Source organism: Hypanus sabinus, chromosome 20 (genome assembly GCF_030144855.1).
Source record: "Hypanus sabinus isolate sHypSab1 chromosome 20, sHypSab1.hap1, whole genome shotgun sequence".
Lineage (NCBI taxonomy): Eukaryota > Metazoa > Chordata > Chondrichthyes > Myliobatiformes > Dasyatidae > Hypanus > Hypanus sabinus.
In genome coordinates this window covers 45,165,079-45,182,026 of record NC_082725.1, presented here as the reverse complement: position 1 = coordinate 45,182,026, position 16,948 = coordinate 45,165,079, and the positions used below count along the sequence as shown (strand labels likewise).

The following is a 16,948-nucleotide window of genomic DNA, read 5'->3' as shown; positions in this document are numbered from 1 at the left end:
ACATGGGTATTCCTGAAATCCTTTTTTTTAACATATCAATATAACAATGATGGAATCATTAGAATGGTATTAACGAAAGAAAAAGTAATGATTTACTGTTCCCTTCAGGTCTCCATTGCAAAGAAATAGAAATGTGGAAGGGAAGAGAGTGCAAGCATGTACCTAATCATACTCTTCCTAACATAAAGAGTCAGACCATTGTAGGTCTTCGTGGATGTAATTTTCTACTATAGATTTATGAAAGAAATAGAAATTACTGTTATAATATTAATGCCTTGGAGACATATCATTAATTTCAGGAAAATCACACAATCACTTTAATGACATGCAGAGGTGTAACTGAAATGGACTCAACTACAGAATGACTCAGATGCTCTTTGACAGGTGGGTTAGATGGAAATGAACTCTTGGCAATTTAAAATAATTACCAAGATTTTATTGTAGGAGCTCTCAATAGCCTTATCTGTCTTGTGCAATAGGTATTTCCTTTATACTTTTTCTGTTTTCCTTTTATATCCAGGATCAAAATATTTGGAGAAAACTACAAGCATCTTAATGACTCCATATTTGCCATGGAAAACTTGGGTACTGGACATCTTAACAGGAGCGTCACTGAACTCTCATGATTTAAGGCTGCGGATGAAAAGACAAATATGCCTTAATGTCCCTTAAAGCTTCTAGTTGATGGACTGGCTCTTAAGGATCAGACTAATCAAATGAGGTTTCTTTTCTTCCAATGGAAGAGACACTCCCAAGAATCTCTATTTATTAAAGGCTCTGCAGATGGGAATAAAGTAACCATTGGAAAGTATAAAAGAAATTGAACTAAAGTAGTTCATCATTTGTTAACTGAATATTAAAGAAAAACCTGAAGCAAATACATAATTAATTGGCCTATTTGAACAGTGATGTAACAAGTTCAATGAAATTACAGGGATGAAATAATCCTGCTTCTCAGAATTGGAATCAGACTCATTTATCAAAAAAAAAATTAGAACTACAATTATGGTGTGTTTATTGTTGTTGAAATAAATATCAATTTTAAATTGTTAAACCATTGATACATTAATACTAATATTTCCACCATCTACATTCAGAAGAAAGAATTTGGCATTAACTGATCTCCCAACTGGTACAAGTGGGAGTGTAACAGTCTCCCAGATGTAATGATAGCCTGACTCTGACTTCTTCAGAGTTGCTGTTTCTGCGGTTATTCTTTTTTTTCCATCCCTGGAAAACACTTGGTATTCAGGTTCATAGAAGCTACTTGGAAAATGTAAATAAGCAATAGGTAGAAGAATATTGTCAGCTTACCCCGCTGCAATTTAGCCACAATGAGAAAATTATATAAGTAATATACAAAGTTATATAAGTAATTTTATTTAGCATCTTGAAATCTCAAACATTTTTGTGTTGCTGTGTTTCAGACTAGCTATATCATCCAGGTGACAATGTCACTTGTTGTGTGACTTGTGTCTATGGAATTGGGGCAGATAGGAGAGAGCGCCAGGTTACCTATACAATTTGAAGCACGTATCCATTTTCATGTGTTGCTATATTCTATCTTCTTGCCCTTACTAGCCACTCTGATCAAAACTGCTCTGTAAGGCTGAGAACAGCCCATCATAAGCAATGAGCAAAGAGAGAACATGTGAACAAGATGATGGCAAGTGAGACATATTATTAAAGGGAAATCTGTCTATTCATCTCTTTTATTAATTGTGCACATTTGTGCATACAGGTTGAAATACTCAAATAATGAGGGAAACAATATGTATGATTACATATATAATTTGATAATCTGTAGAATTACTGTATTGATTGGAAAACATAGTTAACTCTTTAAAATGCTAATGAACAGTGAAGTTTACATATTGAATTTTATTGGCTCTGCCTGCTATTCATTATGCAGGATGAAGAATATCCAAGATCTCCAAAGCTATCTTTAACTTTAAATCTGAACTTCTGAGTAGTCATCGATAGGTAATCACAATAAGGCTACATGTCACTTTAGTAGATAATTGAAACATAAGTTGAAACCAAAAATTTCAGAGATTGGAAAAGTTTGCATCATTTGACAGTGATTGCATTATGCCTTCAGGCACTGGAACCCAGTGAATATGGAGCATTAAATACATTTTGTCATGAGGCATTGCGTATGTATATTTGGTAATTATTTTATATGATTTTTAATGTATTACCTTATCAGTAAATTGATGACCTGTTTTTGTGTCAGTTTTCTCCTCTTGCCTGGCTGTTGGCACATGGGTTTTATGATCACTCTTACTTGTCTGGTATCTAACTCCAAGTACTGTTTTTACTTTATGTCCCCAATATTGTTATTTTACTGAACTGTAGTGACATTGCTAAACTGTCATTTACAGGTTTACTTTCCAAGAGTAATAGGCAGATAATAGTCAGATATTTCACAATTGATTTGTGACTTCTGACATTTCTCTTCAACTCAAAGTACTGAGATCAGCTTATTTGACAGATTGGGCACTGAATTTGGAACTACTGGTCTGGACCCACTGAACCACACCTCCCCCGTTCCCTGTAAAGCCATAAAAAAAAATTATTTTAGAAAAAGCTTTAACCATGTTTGGCTGTAGCTTTTCTTAAATTGTTACTATAACCAACAGGAAAAATGATATTCCATTGCTATCAAAACCAATAATATGTACTGTTCCATTATTTTCGATTTTCAAGCTATATAATTATGCATTGACTACCCTCTTACTTCAATCCAAAAAAATTCAAAAAACGAACAGTGTTTTAGCAATTGTTCCCTAGATGGTGCTGCATTTGATTACACGCTCTTAATTTTTGAACAATGAAAAATTTGCTGATACTTGCAATTAGAATCTTTGTTCTTGAACTATAGTTGAAAGTGAAAAACTTGCAAACAGTTGTACAGTATGATGCCATACTGTACAATAAAATTCATCAAATAAATGTCAGTCAATCCAATATTCTGAAATTGAAGAACTACCTTAGAATATGAAGTGCTCAAGAGACAAATAGCAGCTGAGGTGAAAGAACTTGAGTCTATTAAATTATGTGGAAAACCACTAAATGGAATTCTTTGGTGATAGGGAAGAAAGCATGAGGGACCTTTTAAAAGAATGGAAATGAAGTGAGTGATATTCTATGAATTTTTTTGGGTCTAGTATTGACTTGTTGCAGGTTGGATTCTCAAACTGAGGGAACATAACTGAAATATGTTGATGATATCATATTAGATAAGGTACATTATTATTTGCACAGCAAAGCAGGAAGCTTTAAGCTTCAGAATGTTAAGTAATCTATTTTGTCAATTATAAAGAAATGAAATGGATCTTTCAAGAAATAGTTTTAATTAGATCTAGGGAATAGGGATCAAGTGGGGAGATACACTAGCCTACAAGCTTTTCCAGGCATTTAAAAAATGTTCAAGCTGAATTCTCTAAATATTGGGAATATTCTGTTTATCTTTGGGTGAAGATTCTGTAAATCTTCATTTCCAGGAAGGATGTGAAGGAGGCATAGATGGGTGCAAATAGTCAGTATGAATGTAGTGGGCCATTAGGGCTATTTCTATGCTGTCAGTCAGCCCCAAAATATATACTGTTTACACATATAAGGATAATAATTAATGAGAGAAATGTCAATGCCTTTGTAAAATTGAACTGAGGATAAATAATTTTTTTGGAGGCCTGCAGGATTAAAGAGATAATGCACTTGTGATCATCTCTAACCATTGAAAGTAATGTTGGGATGATATGCTTTATATTAGGAAATATCTGTCACAAATTGCTGAATCAAATTCTATAAATTATTTTGAAATGGAACTGCAGTAAATATCTAATATTCTGATATCTAGCTATTGAAAATTTCTGGTTGGTCGGCATCTGTCTGAGGTGACATGTGCCACACTCCTTTCCCAATCACCAGGACCCAAGATCTCATGCATCCTTCCCACTCCCAGGGTCCTTCCTGGTTTCTGTGCTTGCTTTGAGCTTAACTGGTCACTGGAAAATTTATTATAATTCTGTGTCAAATCTTAAAAACTGTGAATTAAAAGTGTGTTTAGGTATTAAATAGAAGTATCAATAAATGTCTGAAAATTTGTCCAATATCACTAATATCTGAGTATGCTGGATTACTGCAGTTTTACTGTAAATAATCTATTTCAGAACGAAAAGATGTAGGGAGCAATCAGATAGTTGGAGTAGGATTGATCATAATAGCTAATGGGGAAAATCTCCAGTATAAGTTTGCTAGTTAAAATGATGTACTGCTGTCAACTTATATAAATGTTATATTTATTTTACTTGGACAGTGCACCAACAAATAAATTTCATTAATGGTCCCACTGTTTAGCAGTGAAAGAATAATAGTGTCATGCAGCAACTTTTGTAGATAATACTTGATCTCTTTTGTTTTCTAGAGTGTAAGTGGGAAATTAAATTGCTTGTTGCATTTAAAAGTAATTTGCTATGATTCTTTCAGTGCTAAATTACATTTGTGTTTATCAAGTGCAGTGGTGCAAAATATTGTTTTCTTTCACAAAAGAGTAGGCAGAGAGAGCAAATCTTGTTCCTTGAACTTAAAAGCAAAAATAGATATTCAAGCAACTTAAAATTGCTCAGTGACTATTCTGTAATTAAATTATTCTTCAATTGACTAGTAGAACATTTTTTTAATGTTCTTCCATCTTTGCTTGCATAAGGCCAAAGTAAATAAAGCCATGTGATTAATTTTGTAGACCTTATTTCCTTTTGGTCAATATGAGTGCTTCCTTGGTTACCGAGTGGCTAGATTTTTGGTGAATAAGTATATATGAGGTATATTTACCTGGATTTTCTGTATATTTAAAGCATCCTCCACTGAAATAAGTGTATGGTATTAAAATGTTAGCCAGTCTTGTGGCTAGTGAAGTTTCTCTTGGACTAAAGAACTCCTGCTAAATATAGAACTGATACCTTACCACTGGTAAAGTTATGTATACATGATCATTTATCATATTAGATAGAATTATGGATGATGGTTCCTCTGTAGTTTTAATTATATCTGAAGTTTGAGAGTTTATATCACCCTTGGCTTTGATTAGAATCTAAACCATTCCTTTTGTTACAAGTTATACATGTTGAACATTTTTGTTCTACGATTAAACTCAGTCTTCAGTCTCGGCCTTAAGTTTAGGAACTTTGAAGCAGATTTGAAAAAATTAATAAAATTATTTTATCTATAAATGGTAATTATTTTCTCCTATACAACATGGTGCATTCCCTGACAACAATTTAAGCTCCAAGCACTCTGTTCTGTATTTACAAAAAATACATATAAAAAACAACTTGACATTCTTTGGGTATGGCAGCAACACCAAGTGGAATCTTGTAAACAAGTTTACTTGTACGGTTTCCATTATAGACATTGGCATGATATGTATCTAGTTGCTTAAGCACAGTCTTGGACCAAGTGTTCCCAATTTGAGGCCTACGGACCCCTTGCTTAATAGTATTTCTCCATGGCATACAAAAGGTTGGGAACCCTTGCCCTGGACACTATCATAGTCCCAAAAAGTGCTTGTAGACTAGACTGCTGCTGTTCAACAGACCAGTGGCAGAAGGTTTATGGAGATTGAAAGTATAAATGTTGCTGTTTGGTACATGCTGGTTCCAATTTCCGCTTTCATTGTGCTATCAAGTTGTGTCAGTCACCCAGTACTAAAGCAAACTGATAGTTTGGATTTTAAAAAATCATGAACGTTTTATGGTGCCAGTTCATGTTTTCCTGCCAGCTTTGCAAATTTTTATAATGATCCCTTGTTGTTTATTTGGTCCATAGTAAACTGCAAGATGTGATGTTCAACAAATTCATAGACCTGTTCTTTTACCAGGAATTCAGGAATATTAACATAATTTGTTCAGTTTCTCTGTGTTACTAGATGTGCCAATTCTGATGTGTAGCTATTAATGAATAAAATGATAAGCAATACCGTGAGGTGGTTGGCGCAGCATCTTTATCAAGAAACAGTACTGCAATGTAAACACACTTTGAATTGCTGTGGAATATTACTATCAGAAATTATAGGCAATCAGCAGTGATTGCAATTCATTATATATTTAAGTGCTTTTCTTTACCATATATTTATCAGTTGTTCTGTCTCTTGTCACTTTTGCACCTCAATCTGTTTCCTTTTCCCTATCTTTGTCTGTGGTTAAATAATAAAAAAAACTATTATAATCACTGTGAAGCTGACATTTTCTACTAGTGTAAATCCAGAATTAAAAATATCCTGTCAAAATCAATAACAAACAAGCAATCCACTCAGTGTCTTGTTTTGAATAAAAACCTCTCTGAATCCTCCAAGCAATGAAATATATGGATGCACATATTTATACTAAACATTGCAAAATAAAATGAATTTAATAATTCTTGTCCTTTCTGCTGCAAAAACTGTAATGACTCTTGTATGAAAAATTTAATCGTGTATGAATTTGAAGGTTTCATATATTCTAAGTGACTTGTTCAAAAGTGGAAATTATTTTAAGTGTGGCTGAAAATCAGCTGATTAATGTGCTATGGCAATGATTATCAATTTTGTATGTAATATGCAGTAAATTATGCAAAAATAAAGCCTTTTTTAATACAGCAATACCCCTAGAAATTTGGGGAATTGTGCTTGGAAAAATATAGTGCATTTCTTGTATTACTTCTTGACCATTATGATTTAGCAAAATTAATTAGTAAATTTGATACTTGAAATAGTACTTGAACTGCTGCTGATACTTACTTTATAATGTATGTTGCATAGTAGAATGGTTAAGGATTGAACATGCCTATTGAGCTTAAGGTTGACTATTACCAGGTGAAAGAAAAGGGGAATTAAAAAAAAAGAGAAAATCCCAGTTGTAGAGGTGGAATGTGATGAGCTCAAAGTGTTAGTTTAAGAAAGTAGATACTGTGCTTTTATGTTCCACTCCGAAAACTTGAGCACATTGCCTTGATTGACATTCCAGAGTAGAATTGAAAAACAAGTACACTACTGGATATACTGTTCTTTGGATGAGGAGGCCTCATCTGCTCTGCAGGTAGTCATGAACAGCACTCTTGAAAGAGACTAGGAGATTTTTTACCAAAACCTATTTCTAACCAACATTCTTTAAGGTCTACCTGTTTATTACATGTTAATGGAACCTTGCTATGTATTTGTCATGGTTATGAAAAACAGAGCTACATAAGTGCAAAGGTTTTTTGTCATTGCTAATCAATGTAAATCAACTATTTATTACAATTAATAAGAATATGACATTTACATATTGTTTTATCTTAATAGATTTTAAAGAAAAAGATCTAGTCTTGGAAACAAGAATTTTGCATTTAAAAAAAATAAAACTTGCATTGATATTGTATCTTAGGCTTTACTGGTATTATCTTTGGTGCAGTAATCTTATTTTCATTCATTGAAAATGTCCCATTCTGAATTAACCTTTGAATTAAGAATGGGTTATTTTAGATTTGGTTGTATTTTATAAGGAAGGATCGCTGGGGGGTAGTGACAAAAACCTTGCTGGCAAGTTACTGACTAGTTAAAGGAAATGATGTTTTGGTCTTTATTTCAAAGTGGTTAGAGTTTAAAGTCAGGAAGGGGTTGCTGTAATTGTACAATGTTAATGAGGCCTCACCTGCAATATTGCATGCAGTTTTAATCTTTTAACCTAAGAAAATACATTGTAACATTGGAGGTGGTCCAAAGAAGATTCAGCATGTTAATTACAGAGATAAGAGAGTTGCCCTAGCCAAATATAACCATGTAGCAATTACAGCACGGAAACAGGCCTTCTCGGCCCTTCTAGTCCGTGCGGAACGCTTATTTTCACCTAGTCCCACTGACCTGCACTCAGCCCATAACCCTCCATTCCTTTCCTGTCCATAAACCTATTCAATTTTTTTTAAATGACAAAATTGAACCTGGCTCTACCACTTCTACTGGAAGCTCGTTCCACACAGCTACCACTCTGAGTAAGGAAGTTCCCCATCGTGTTACCTCTAAATTTTTGCCCCTTAAAAATAGTTTAGCTTGTAATCCTTAGAGCGAGAAAAATGAGGGTAACCTTATTCAAACATTAAAGATTCAAAGGGGGCTTAACAGATCGTGAGATGATAGTCTTGAATCTCTACAAGATATGGTTAGTCATTTAAAACCAATGTATATGAACATATTTTATTGCAGATATTGTTGAATCTGTAATTCTGTTCCTACAAGTGATGGAAGTGATTATTAGCAGTATTTAAAGCAGGGTTAGAGTTGATAAATTGAGGAATAGAATTACAAAAGGAAGTAGAACAGAAGTGGAGTTGAGGCCAGAATAGATTATATTAAATGATGGGGCAGATTTGAAAGGCCAGATGGCCCATCCCTGATTCTATTTTTTTGTGTCTTTGTGAGGACAGTTGAAATTCAGTCACATTAGTTTGAGCCTGGGGTCACATTTAAACCAGAATGTAAGAGAACCAGCTGAAACATTATCTACTCACCAAGTTTCACTATTACTTTCTGAACACAGTCTTCCCATGAAAATAAATTTAGTAATTTCAAGAGTTCTACAAATTTATGTGCATATTTAATATGATTTTGCATAAAGACCTAAATTGAAGAACTATATTACTGGTGTAGTTGGTGAAGAAAACTGATAAATGTGTCTTTTTGTCAGACCACAGAATGCTCTAAACTAAGTTTCAGATTTGTTCAGTTCATAAAGCCTGTAAGCAATTCACTGTTAAAATGTTATTAAATGTGTGTTATAAAGAATTATCAACATTACCATTCAAAGTAATACTGTTCAAATCTTACTATATCAATTCAATAACTGTTCAAGACATTTTAATTCCTTTTGACAAAAGTTATTATTTAAATACATAGTTGAACAAAATTGAATTACTAAGATAATGCAAACTTTCTTATAAGCCTAATTTTGATTCAAGTGAAATATGCCTTATTATAATTTTTATCTTTCTAAATGCACTAGTCTTACGAAAGAAGTAATTAAGATGGCAGATAAGCAAAATATTAGGTTTAATCATTGTTAAACTTTATAACCTGGAGTTGGTAACTTAGCCTTGGAGCCTTTGAGGTTTTGATTACTTTCTTACTGTGGGTTGGTAGTTTGTGTAGCATCATCTAGAAAAGAACAATAATTAAAATGAAGCTCTAGGATTCCTATGAACTTTGGTCTCAGTAAGATGGGTTTTTTTTGTTGATTGTCGGTGACAAACACTAAATACTTTCATGCTGTTTATACTCTTATTTGGAGAATAATCATTTTGCAAAGATAGTTATTTTTGTAGACAGTTGAATCATGATTCTGAAGTAAATTGACAATCTTTTATGTTAAAAATTCACAACAATTTTGTGGGTGAGAGGGAATATAGTCAATGTGGGATAGGTTTTGAATGGTATTAGTTGTGGCTCAAATCTTTTTTTTAGCATAATTCATCAGGGAATACAAACTTTGCTGGCAAAGCCAGCATGCATTTTCCATTCCTAATTGCTTTTGAAATGCAGAGCCAGTTAAGTCAAATACTTGTTGGACTGAACCTGTGTAAGACTTAGCAGATTTTCTTCCCTAAAGTACAGTAGTGAGTGATATGGGTTCTTTAAAAAAATCTTTAGCTTTATGGTCACAGTTACTCTGATTAGATTTTTAAATAATGTGTTTATGTATTTACATAACAGGCTCTGTCTGCTCCTTCAGGCAGTATTCTGCCCAATAGTTATCCCTCAGACAACATCCATATACAAGCAATAGAATGGCTGATTGTAGGAGCAAGCTGTATACAACTTGCCATGACCTTTCAGTGCAGTATAACATAGACAGCACCTCAGAAACTCTTTGGCAGTAACATTCTTTAGCTTATCGTGAAGAGGATGTGAAATTGCTCTGTACTGAAGTCTTTTTCTTTGTAATCGGTTTCATTTGGAGAGCAAAGGCAGTAAACAAATGTTGCTATGAAACAAAAACTACCCAACCTTTCTGGTGTTATTTTCCACATATTAATCATCCAAATAACTGTAGGTGTTGAATTGTTTTCTTCAGAACAATTCCCCTTAGAAATACTTATTAGCTAGTCTTTGTGGTCTGTGAGTTGTGCACTACAATAATGTGGATCAAAATCTACCTCTTGCATTCAAATACCACTGCATATCAGTTTAGATCTCGGCATATCTTCACCTACCTTAGAATGAATTGACTTAACAGCCTCCAGACTGAGAAGAGCAAAGCGATCTGGAATCTGCTGAAGCTGAATAAGACCAGAAAATATAGGAGCAGAATTAAACCATTCAACCCATTGAGTTTGTCCTGTCCTGATTATGGCTGATACATGCTTTCATTTTAATCCCATTCTCCTGCCTTCTCCACAAAACCTTTGATGCTCTTACTATTCAAGAACCTATCAACCTCTGCTTTAAATATTCCCACTGACATGGCCTTCACAACCATCTGTGGCAATGAATTCCACTGACTTGCCAACCTCTGGCTAAAGAAATTCCTCTTCATCCCTGTTTTAAAGGGACATCCTTCTATTCTCAGGCTGTGGCCTCTTCTCCTAAACTTCCCCCTTTGATGGTAACATTCCACATCCACTCTATCTAGGCCTTTTAATATTTGGTGGGGTTTAATGAGATCCTTCCTCATTCTTCTAAACTCTAGCAAGTACAGGACCAGAGGTATCAAATAGTCCTTCCATTCCTGAAATCATTCTTGTAAGCCTCCTCTGGACCCTCTCCAATGCTAGTCAAAACTTCTTTAAATATGGGCCCAAAATTCTCATAATACTCCAAATGCGGTCTTGCCAATGTCTAATATAAGCCTCAGCATTACACCCTTTTTATATTCTGGACCTATCAAAATGAGCGCTAACACTGCATTTGTCTAACTTACTAATAATTCAACATGCAAGTTAAACTTGAGTGAATATTGCACCAGGACTCGCAAATCCTTTTGGATTTCTAATTTCTGAATTCTCTCCCTTTTTACCACATACCTACACCTTATGACTTCTACCGAATTGCATGACCATTCACTTCTTTATACTGTATTCCATTTGCTACTTCTTTGCCCATTCTCCTAATCTGTTCAAGTCTTCCTGCAGTTTCCTTGCTTCCTCAATGCTACTTACTCTTCCAAATATCTTTGTATCATCCACAAACCCAATCAGTCTTGCAATCTTTGTGTCGTTAACTTCCTACTGTTTTTTCATTTTCCCTCATGAAATATTATTTCAATAACATTTTTTATCTCGCCCCCTTCTTCCTTCCCCACTAAATAAGTCCTTTGTCGTTGGTGTCCTGCATTCTTCTTGACAAGTTCTCAACTTTTACAACATTCCACCACCCACATCCTATATTGTCCTGAATTCTCTTTTATCTCTTGCTTGATTCAAAATTGCCCCAAAAATCACATTACTAATACATTTCAGAATCTTTCATCTTCACCTACCAATTCCTAACCTTACCTCTGTAGTACTTAACAGTCATCCCGACCAACTTGGCCTCCTGCCCAAGATAAGCCTGTAAATCTTCCTGCCATTGTGGTCAGTAACTGCAGTGGTGACACTGTTATTTGGAATTGCCATTTTTTCCTGAAAGATTTTTTTTAATCCATTAACTATCCTAGTTTAGATGTCCTTCCTGCAGCAACGTGTACTTTGAAAAGTTCTACACCAGTAAACAATAAGTATCAAAATTTAGTAAATGAAATTGCAAATTTAAATTGGCTACAATTTTTGTAACTACAGTATAAAGCAGAAATAGGGTAGACATTTTTTCCAAGGGTGAATATGTCAAATACCAGCTTTAAGGTGAGGGGGAAGTTTAAAGGAGACAGACAGGGGAAATTACACAGGGTTCTATGTGCTTGTAATGTGATACTAGAAGAGGCAGTGGAAGAAGATACTATAACAATATTTGAGGATTTAAATGCATTTGAACGGGCAATGTTTAGATACATGGATTTGTTTAAGTTAGCATTGTGGTCAGCACAAAATTATGAGGGGTATAGATATGGTCAATCTAATTAGGTTTTTTCCACTTAGGTTAGGTGAGACTACAACTAGAGGTCATAGTTTAAAGGTGAAAGTTTAAAAATTTAAGGAAAACCCTGGAGGGGAGTATCACTGAGGTTGGTGTGAATGTGGAATGAGTAGTGGATTTGGGTTCAATTACAACAGTGAAGAAAAGTTTGGGTATGCACATGGATGGAAGAGGTATGGAGGCCTATATTCCAGGTGAAAATTGATGGGACTAAATAAAGTAATAGTGCGGCACACAGTAAATAGGCTACAGGGCCTGTTTCTGTACTGTAGCTGTCTGTGACTCTATGATACATGATGAATGCATCACCTTTAGTGACTCACTTTTCTCAATTTTCTCTAAAGATCCTTTTATAGTTCTCATCTACCTGCCACTGCTTGGTAACATCATCTCGAATACAGTTTAAGTATCCACTGATACACAAAGTAAACCTAGTTCTTTCTGACCACTCTCTTGAAAAGATCCAAGCACAGATCTATGGGAGATTCTGTAATTAGCAGATAATCAAATAAGAAGAGACTAATTATAGATATTTTGTGAATGTAACAAAATAAATGCAATACCAGTCAGCTAGATTGGAGAGGAATGTCTCAAAGTCTGTGGATAAAACAGTAAGAATGAGGAGGATAAGTCTGATCATCTTACATATGTTTAATGTTAAATTAAAATAATCCCATCTGAAACAAAATCTTTCAGTTTTTAATTCTGAAAAGCAAAATGATCATTTAAAAGGCAAACTTGTGCTTATAAAATAATTTGATCTGACAATGATTAAAAGCATATTCATGAAACATCACAGTAGTGAGCCTTTCAACAGTGTCCATACTGATCATCAGGAACCCATCTGTACTAATCCTATTTACCAGCACATGGTCCCTAGCCTTAACCCCAGACCCTTCTAAACAAGGGGTTCCCACAGACCCCATGGTTAATGGCAGGGATCCATGGCATAAAAAAGATTGGGAACCCCTGCTCTAAACCTTTCACATGTTATATGCCCTCTGGATTCAGAAGTCAACATAAATGGGGAGAAAACATTCACTAGCCTTAACTGTCCCCCTCATAATTTTTGACACAACCATCCAAACCCCTTCAGTCTCCTCTGACCCAAGGGAAGCTAATCTGCATCTCTAGCCATTCTTCCTGTAGAACATTCTATACCAGGTAATGCCTAGTCTTCTCTTCAACCTCTCCAGTACATTCCCATCATTCCTATAATGCTGTGACCAGAAAAGACATCAGCTCTGATGTGTCTGAAGCTGTATACCATGTTTCCTATGCTCATATCTTCTATAGTGTGGTTACTGAAGACCAGTATCCCTTCTGTCTTTATTTCTGTCATCTTCAGGGATCAAAGGATTTGTACATCAATATTCCCAATGGCCTTATTATTCATTACTCTTATTAGAACACTGAAGCATATCACCTCAAAATTAAATTAAATTCCATCTTCCATTGCTTTCCTTGCCTACCAGCAGATCAGAATTGTTCTGAAACCCAAGGTCATCTCCTATGACAACCTGAATATATGTGCTGTCTCCAGAATGCAGATCCAACTATAAAAGGACTACAAATAATGATCTTATTATCTACTACAGTTAATAAAACTTCAAAATTACTAGAGTCCTCTGGTTTGGTTATTGTCCTGTCCATTGCCATCTTTCATAATTTCCTCTTGTTACTAGTTCTGAGAACTGGTTTGTCATGAATTTACCAGTCAAAGGATCCATAGTAACATATTGACTGGTTCTGGAAAATGCCGATTGTTAATTTCTTTCCACAGACCTGCCTAGTTCCTCCAGTGTTTTGTGTGTATTGCTCAAGATTTCCAGCATTTTTTCCGGCTCCTGTAGAAACTCTTGTATTTAAGCTTTTTTTTAAATACTAAGATGTGTATTGTCACACTTATATTCAAGATATCTTTAATATAGTTTTTTTTAATCTATGCCAGTGTTTTAAGATGCCCTATAATATTTTCTTCGTTTTTTCTTAACACAGGTAGTGCTTCCTACATTTATTTTGGAGAAGAGGTCATTGCTGGAAATGTATGCAAATTTCATGGCCCATGCAGACATGTTTGTGTCGATCACAGCAGGTACCACAGCTGAAGAACGGATTATCTGCTTTGTGGAGTTTTACCTGACTTCATTCCATGAGGGACGAAAAGGAGCAGTGGCAAAAAAACCTTATAATCCAATAATAGGAGAAACATTCCACTGTTCTTGGAATGTGCCAAAAGATGCAGTAAAATCGAATGAAGACAACAGTATTTCAACCATTGCCAAGGAGCAGCCCAAGATCAAACATGCTTTTGACTCTGGCAAGGATCTTACAGAGTTCTACAAAATGAGGTTTACAGCAGAACAAATTTCCCATCATCCACCAGTTTCAGGTTTTTACTGTGAATGCAAGGAGAGGAAAATGTGTGTAAATGCACACGTGTGGACCAAGAGCAAATTCATGGGGATGTCCATAGGAGTCACGATGGTAGGAGAAGGTAAGAACAGCTTTCAAATTCCATCAAATTAAATGAGCCACAGTGGATAACAGGTAGCAATAATTGTAAATCATTACTATCTTACAGTCAAGTTTCTAAATGTAATTTTCATTTTGTAATGTTCCAAGTGAATCCAGCACAAAAATGGGCTCTTTGGCCTATAATAATAATGCTGAATATCAAGGACATATCTACACTAATTCTGTTTATCAGCCCACTATTCCATGGTGATTCAAGTGCTTGTCCCCATGCAGCACAGATGTTGAGAGTAGCTGCCTCCACCACTTTTATCAGCATCCCTCCAGTTAAGAAGGTATCTTCCTCTGATTCCATCTAAACCTATGCTGCCTGGTCTTGGATGACTCTGAAATGGGGAACAGTTACTTACTATATGCTCTATTTATGATTCTTATAATTTTGTACACCTTTTTCGGGTTGTTGCTGATCTCCACTATTCCAAAGAAAACAAACCCAGTCTATCCCGTGTCTCTGCATAACTGAAATATTCTATCTCAAACATCCTGATGTATCTTACTTCATTGTAATAGCATGCTTCCTGAAATGTTGTGACCAGAACTGCATACAATATTTCAGCTGTGGCCTAAATAATGTTTTATTACATTACCAAGACCTTCATCTTTTATGTTCTATGTTGTAACCAATGAAGGCAAAAACTCCTTGTGCCTTTTTTTATCACCTCATTTCTTTCAAATCTTTTTCTTATTATTATTCAAAATACACAGGTACATCGAAGTAACTACACTTACAGTGCCTCAAAAAAAATCTTAAAGATTGAAAATTTTTGTGAATTAAAAAAAAGCCCTACTAAGCAAGAAAAGTGAGAAAAAAAACCCCATTGAGGGCACAACCCCGGAGCCATGCATCATATAGAAAGCTTCTAAAAATAAACATCAAACCGCCAACAAGAAGAAAAAATATATCAAAACAAAATTTACACTTAGATTGTGGAGGAAATCTATCAGTTAACTGAAATGATAGTAACGAACAAATGAGACCCATCTTTTCTCAAAATCAAATAAAGGTTCAAAGGTTCGACTTCTAATTTTCTCCAAACTGAGACACAGCATCACTTGAGAGAACCATTGTGACAAAGTAGGAGCAGATATATTCTTCCATTTCAACAAAATGGCCCTCCTAGCTATCAATGTAACAAACACAATAACATGTTGGTCAGACAGAGAAATACCATGACTATTTTGAGGAATTATTCCAAAAACCACAGTCAATTTATTAGGCTGTAAATTGATCCTAAGTGCTTTAGAAATTGTCGAAAAGACTGACTTCCAGAACGGTTTTAATATAGAACATGACCAGAACATATGTGTCAGTGTAGCTATCTCAGTTTTACATCTATCACAATACTTGTCAACATTGGGAAATATTTTAGAAAGTCTTTCTTTTGTCCAATGATAACGATGTACAATTTTAAATTGAATCAGTGAATGACTAGCACAGACCAAGGAAGAGTTAACCAACTTCAGAATCCGCGTCCAATCCTTCCATATAGAAGTCAAATTGAGTTCTTGCTCCCAATCCTGTTTAATCTTAAGTAAAGGATGCTTATCCCATTGTAATAATAAATTATAAATTCTTCCAATAGAACCTTTCATCAAGGGGTTCATATTCATAATAGTATCTAACAAGTCAGCCTCCAATATATAAGGAAAATTACTTAAATATTTTTGTAAAAAATGTCTAACGAAGATATTGTAAAAAATGTGAATATGAAAGAGAATATTTATCGACTAATTAAAAAGCCATTATGGGAGTCATATATAGGCCTCCAAATAGTAGCCAAGGTGTGGGGTTGAGATTGCACAGGGAGCTGAAAAAGGCATGTAATAAGGGTAATGTCACAATTGTAAATGAGGGCAAACTAGCCAATAATATAAAGCAGCGACAATAGTGCGGACCATTCAGTAAGGGGGGAGGAGGTTCAAACGTCAGAGGTGCAGAGGGACTTAGGAGTCTTCGTGCAAAACTCCCAGAAAGTATATCTACAGGTTGCCTCAGATCAGTGAATCTGTGGAATGCAGATACAGCAACAATGAGACATAATGTTGAGGAGAACCACAGTTCTGCAGATATAGGAATGCTGAGGTACAAGGTACAGGGACATACAATGTCATAGATACTGGAAGGATAAGGTTTTATGCAGAGGAGAACTATACTACAGATGCTGGAATAGTGAGGTACAAGGCAGAGGAGTGTACAATGCTGCAGATAACAGCAATGGTGAGGTACAAGGCAGAGGATGAACAAAACACTGCAGGTAGTTCAATAATGAGGTACAAGACAGGTGAGTATACAAAACCACAGATGATGGAACTGTGAGGTACAAAGCACAGGAA

At 35.0% G+C, this 16,948-nt stretch overlaps 1 protein-coding gene across 2 annotated transcripts in view; it reads left to right on the top strand.

Annotated features, from left to right (window-relative positions):
* The window catches only part of osbpl10b (oxysterol binding protein-like 10b), a 158,325-nt gene that overhangs the window by 116,874 nt on the left and 24,503 nt on the right, over positions 1-16,948 (top strand). For both annotated transcript variants that reach the window (XM_059945415.1, XM_059945416.1), the window contains one exon: positions 14,078-14,576. In XM_059945415.1, the coding sequence (XP_059801398.1) occupies positions 14,078-14,576 (499 nt within the window). The remainder of the gene's footprint in view (positions 1-14,077; positions 14,577-16,948) is intronic.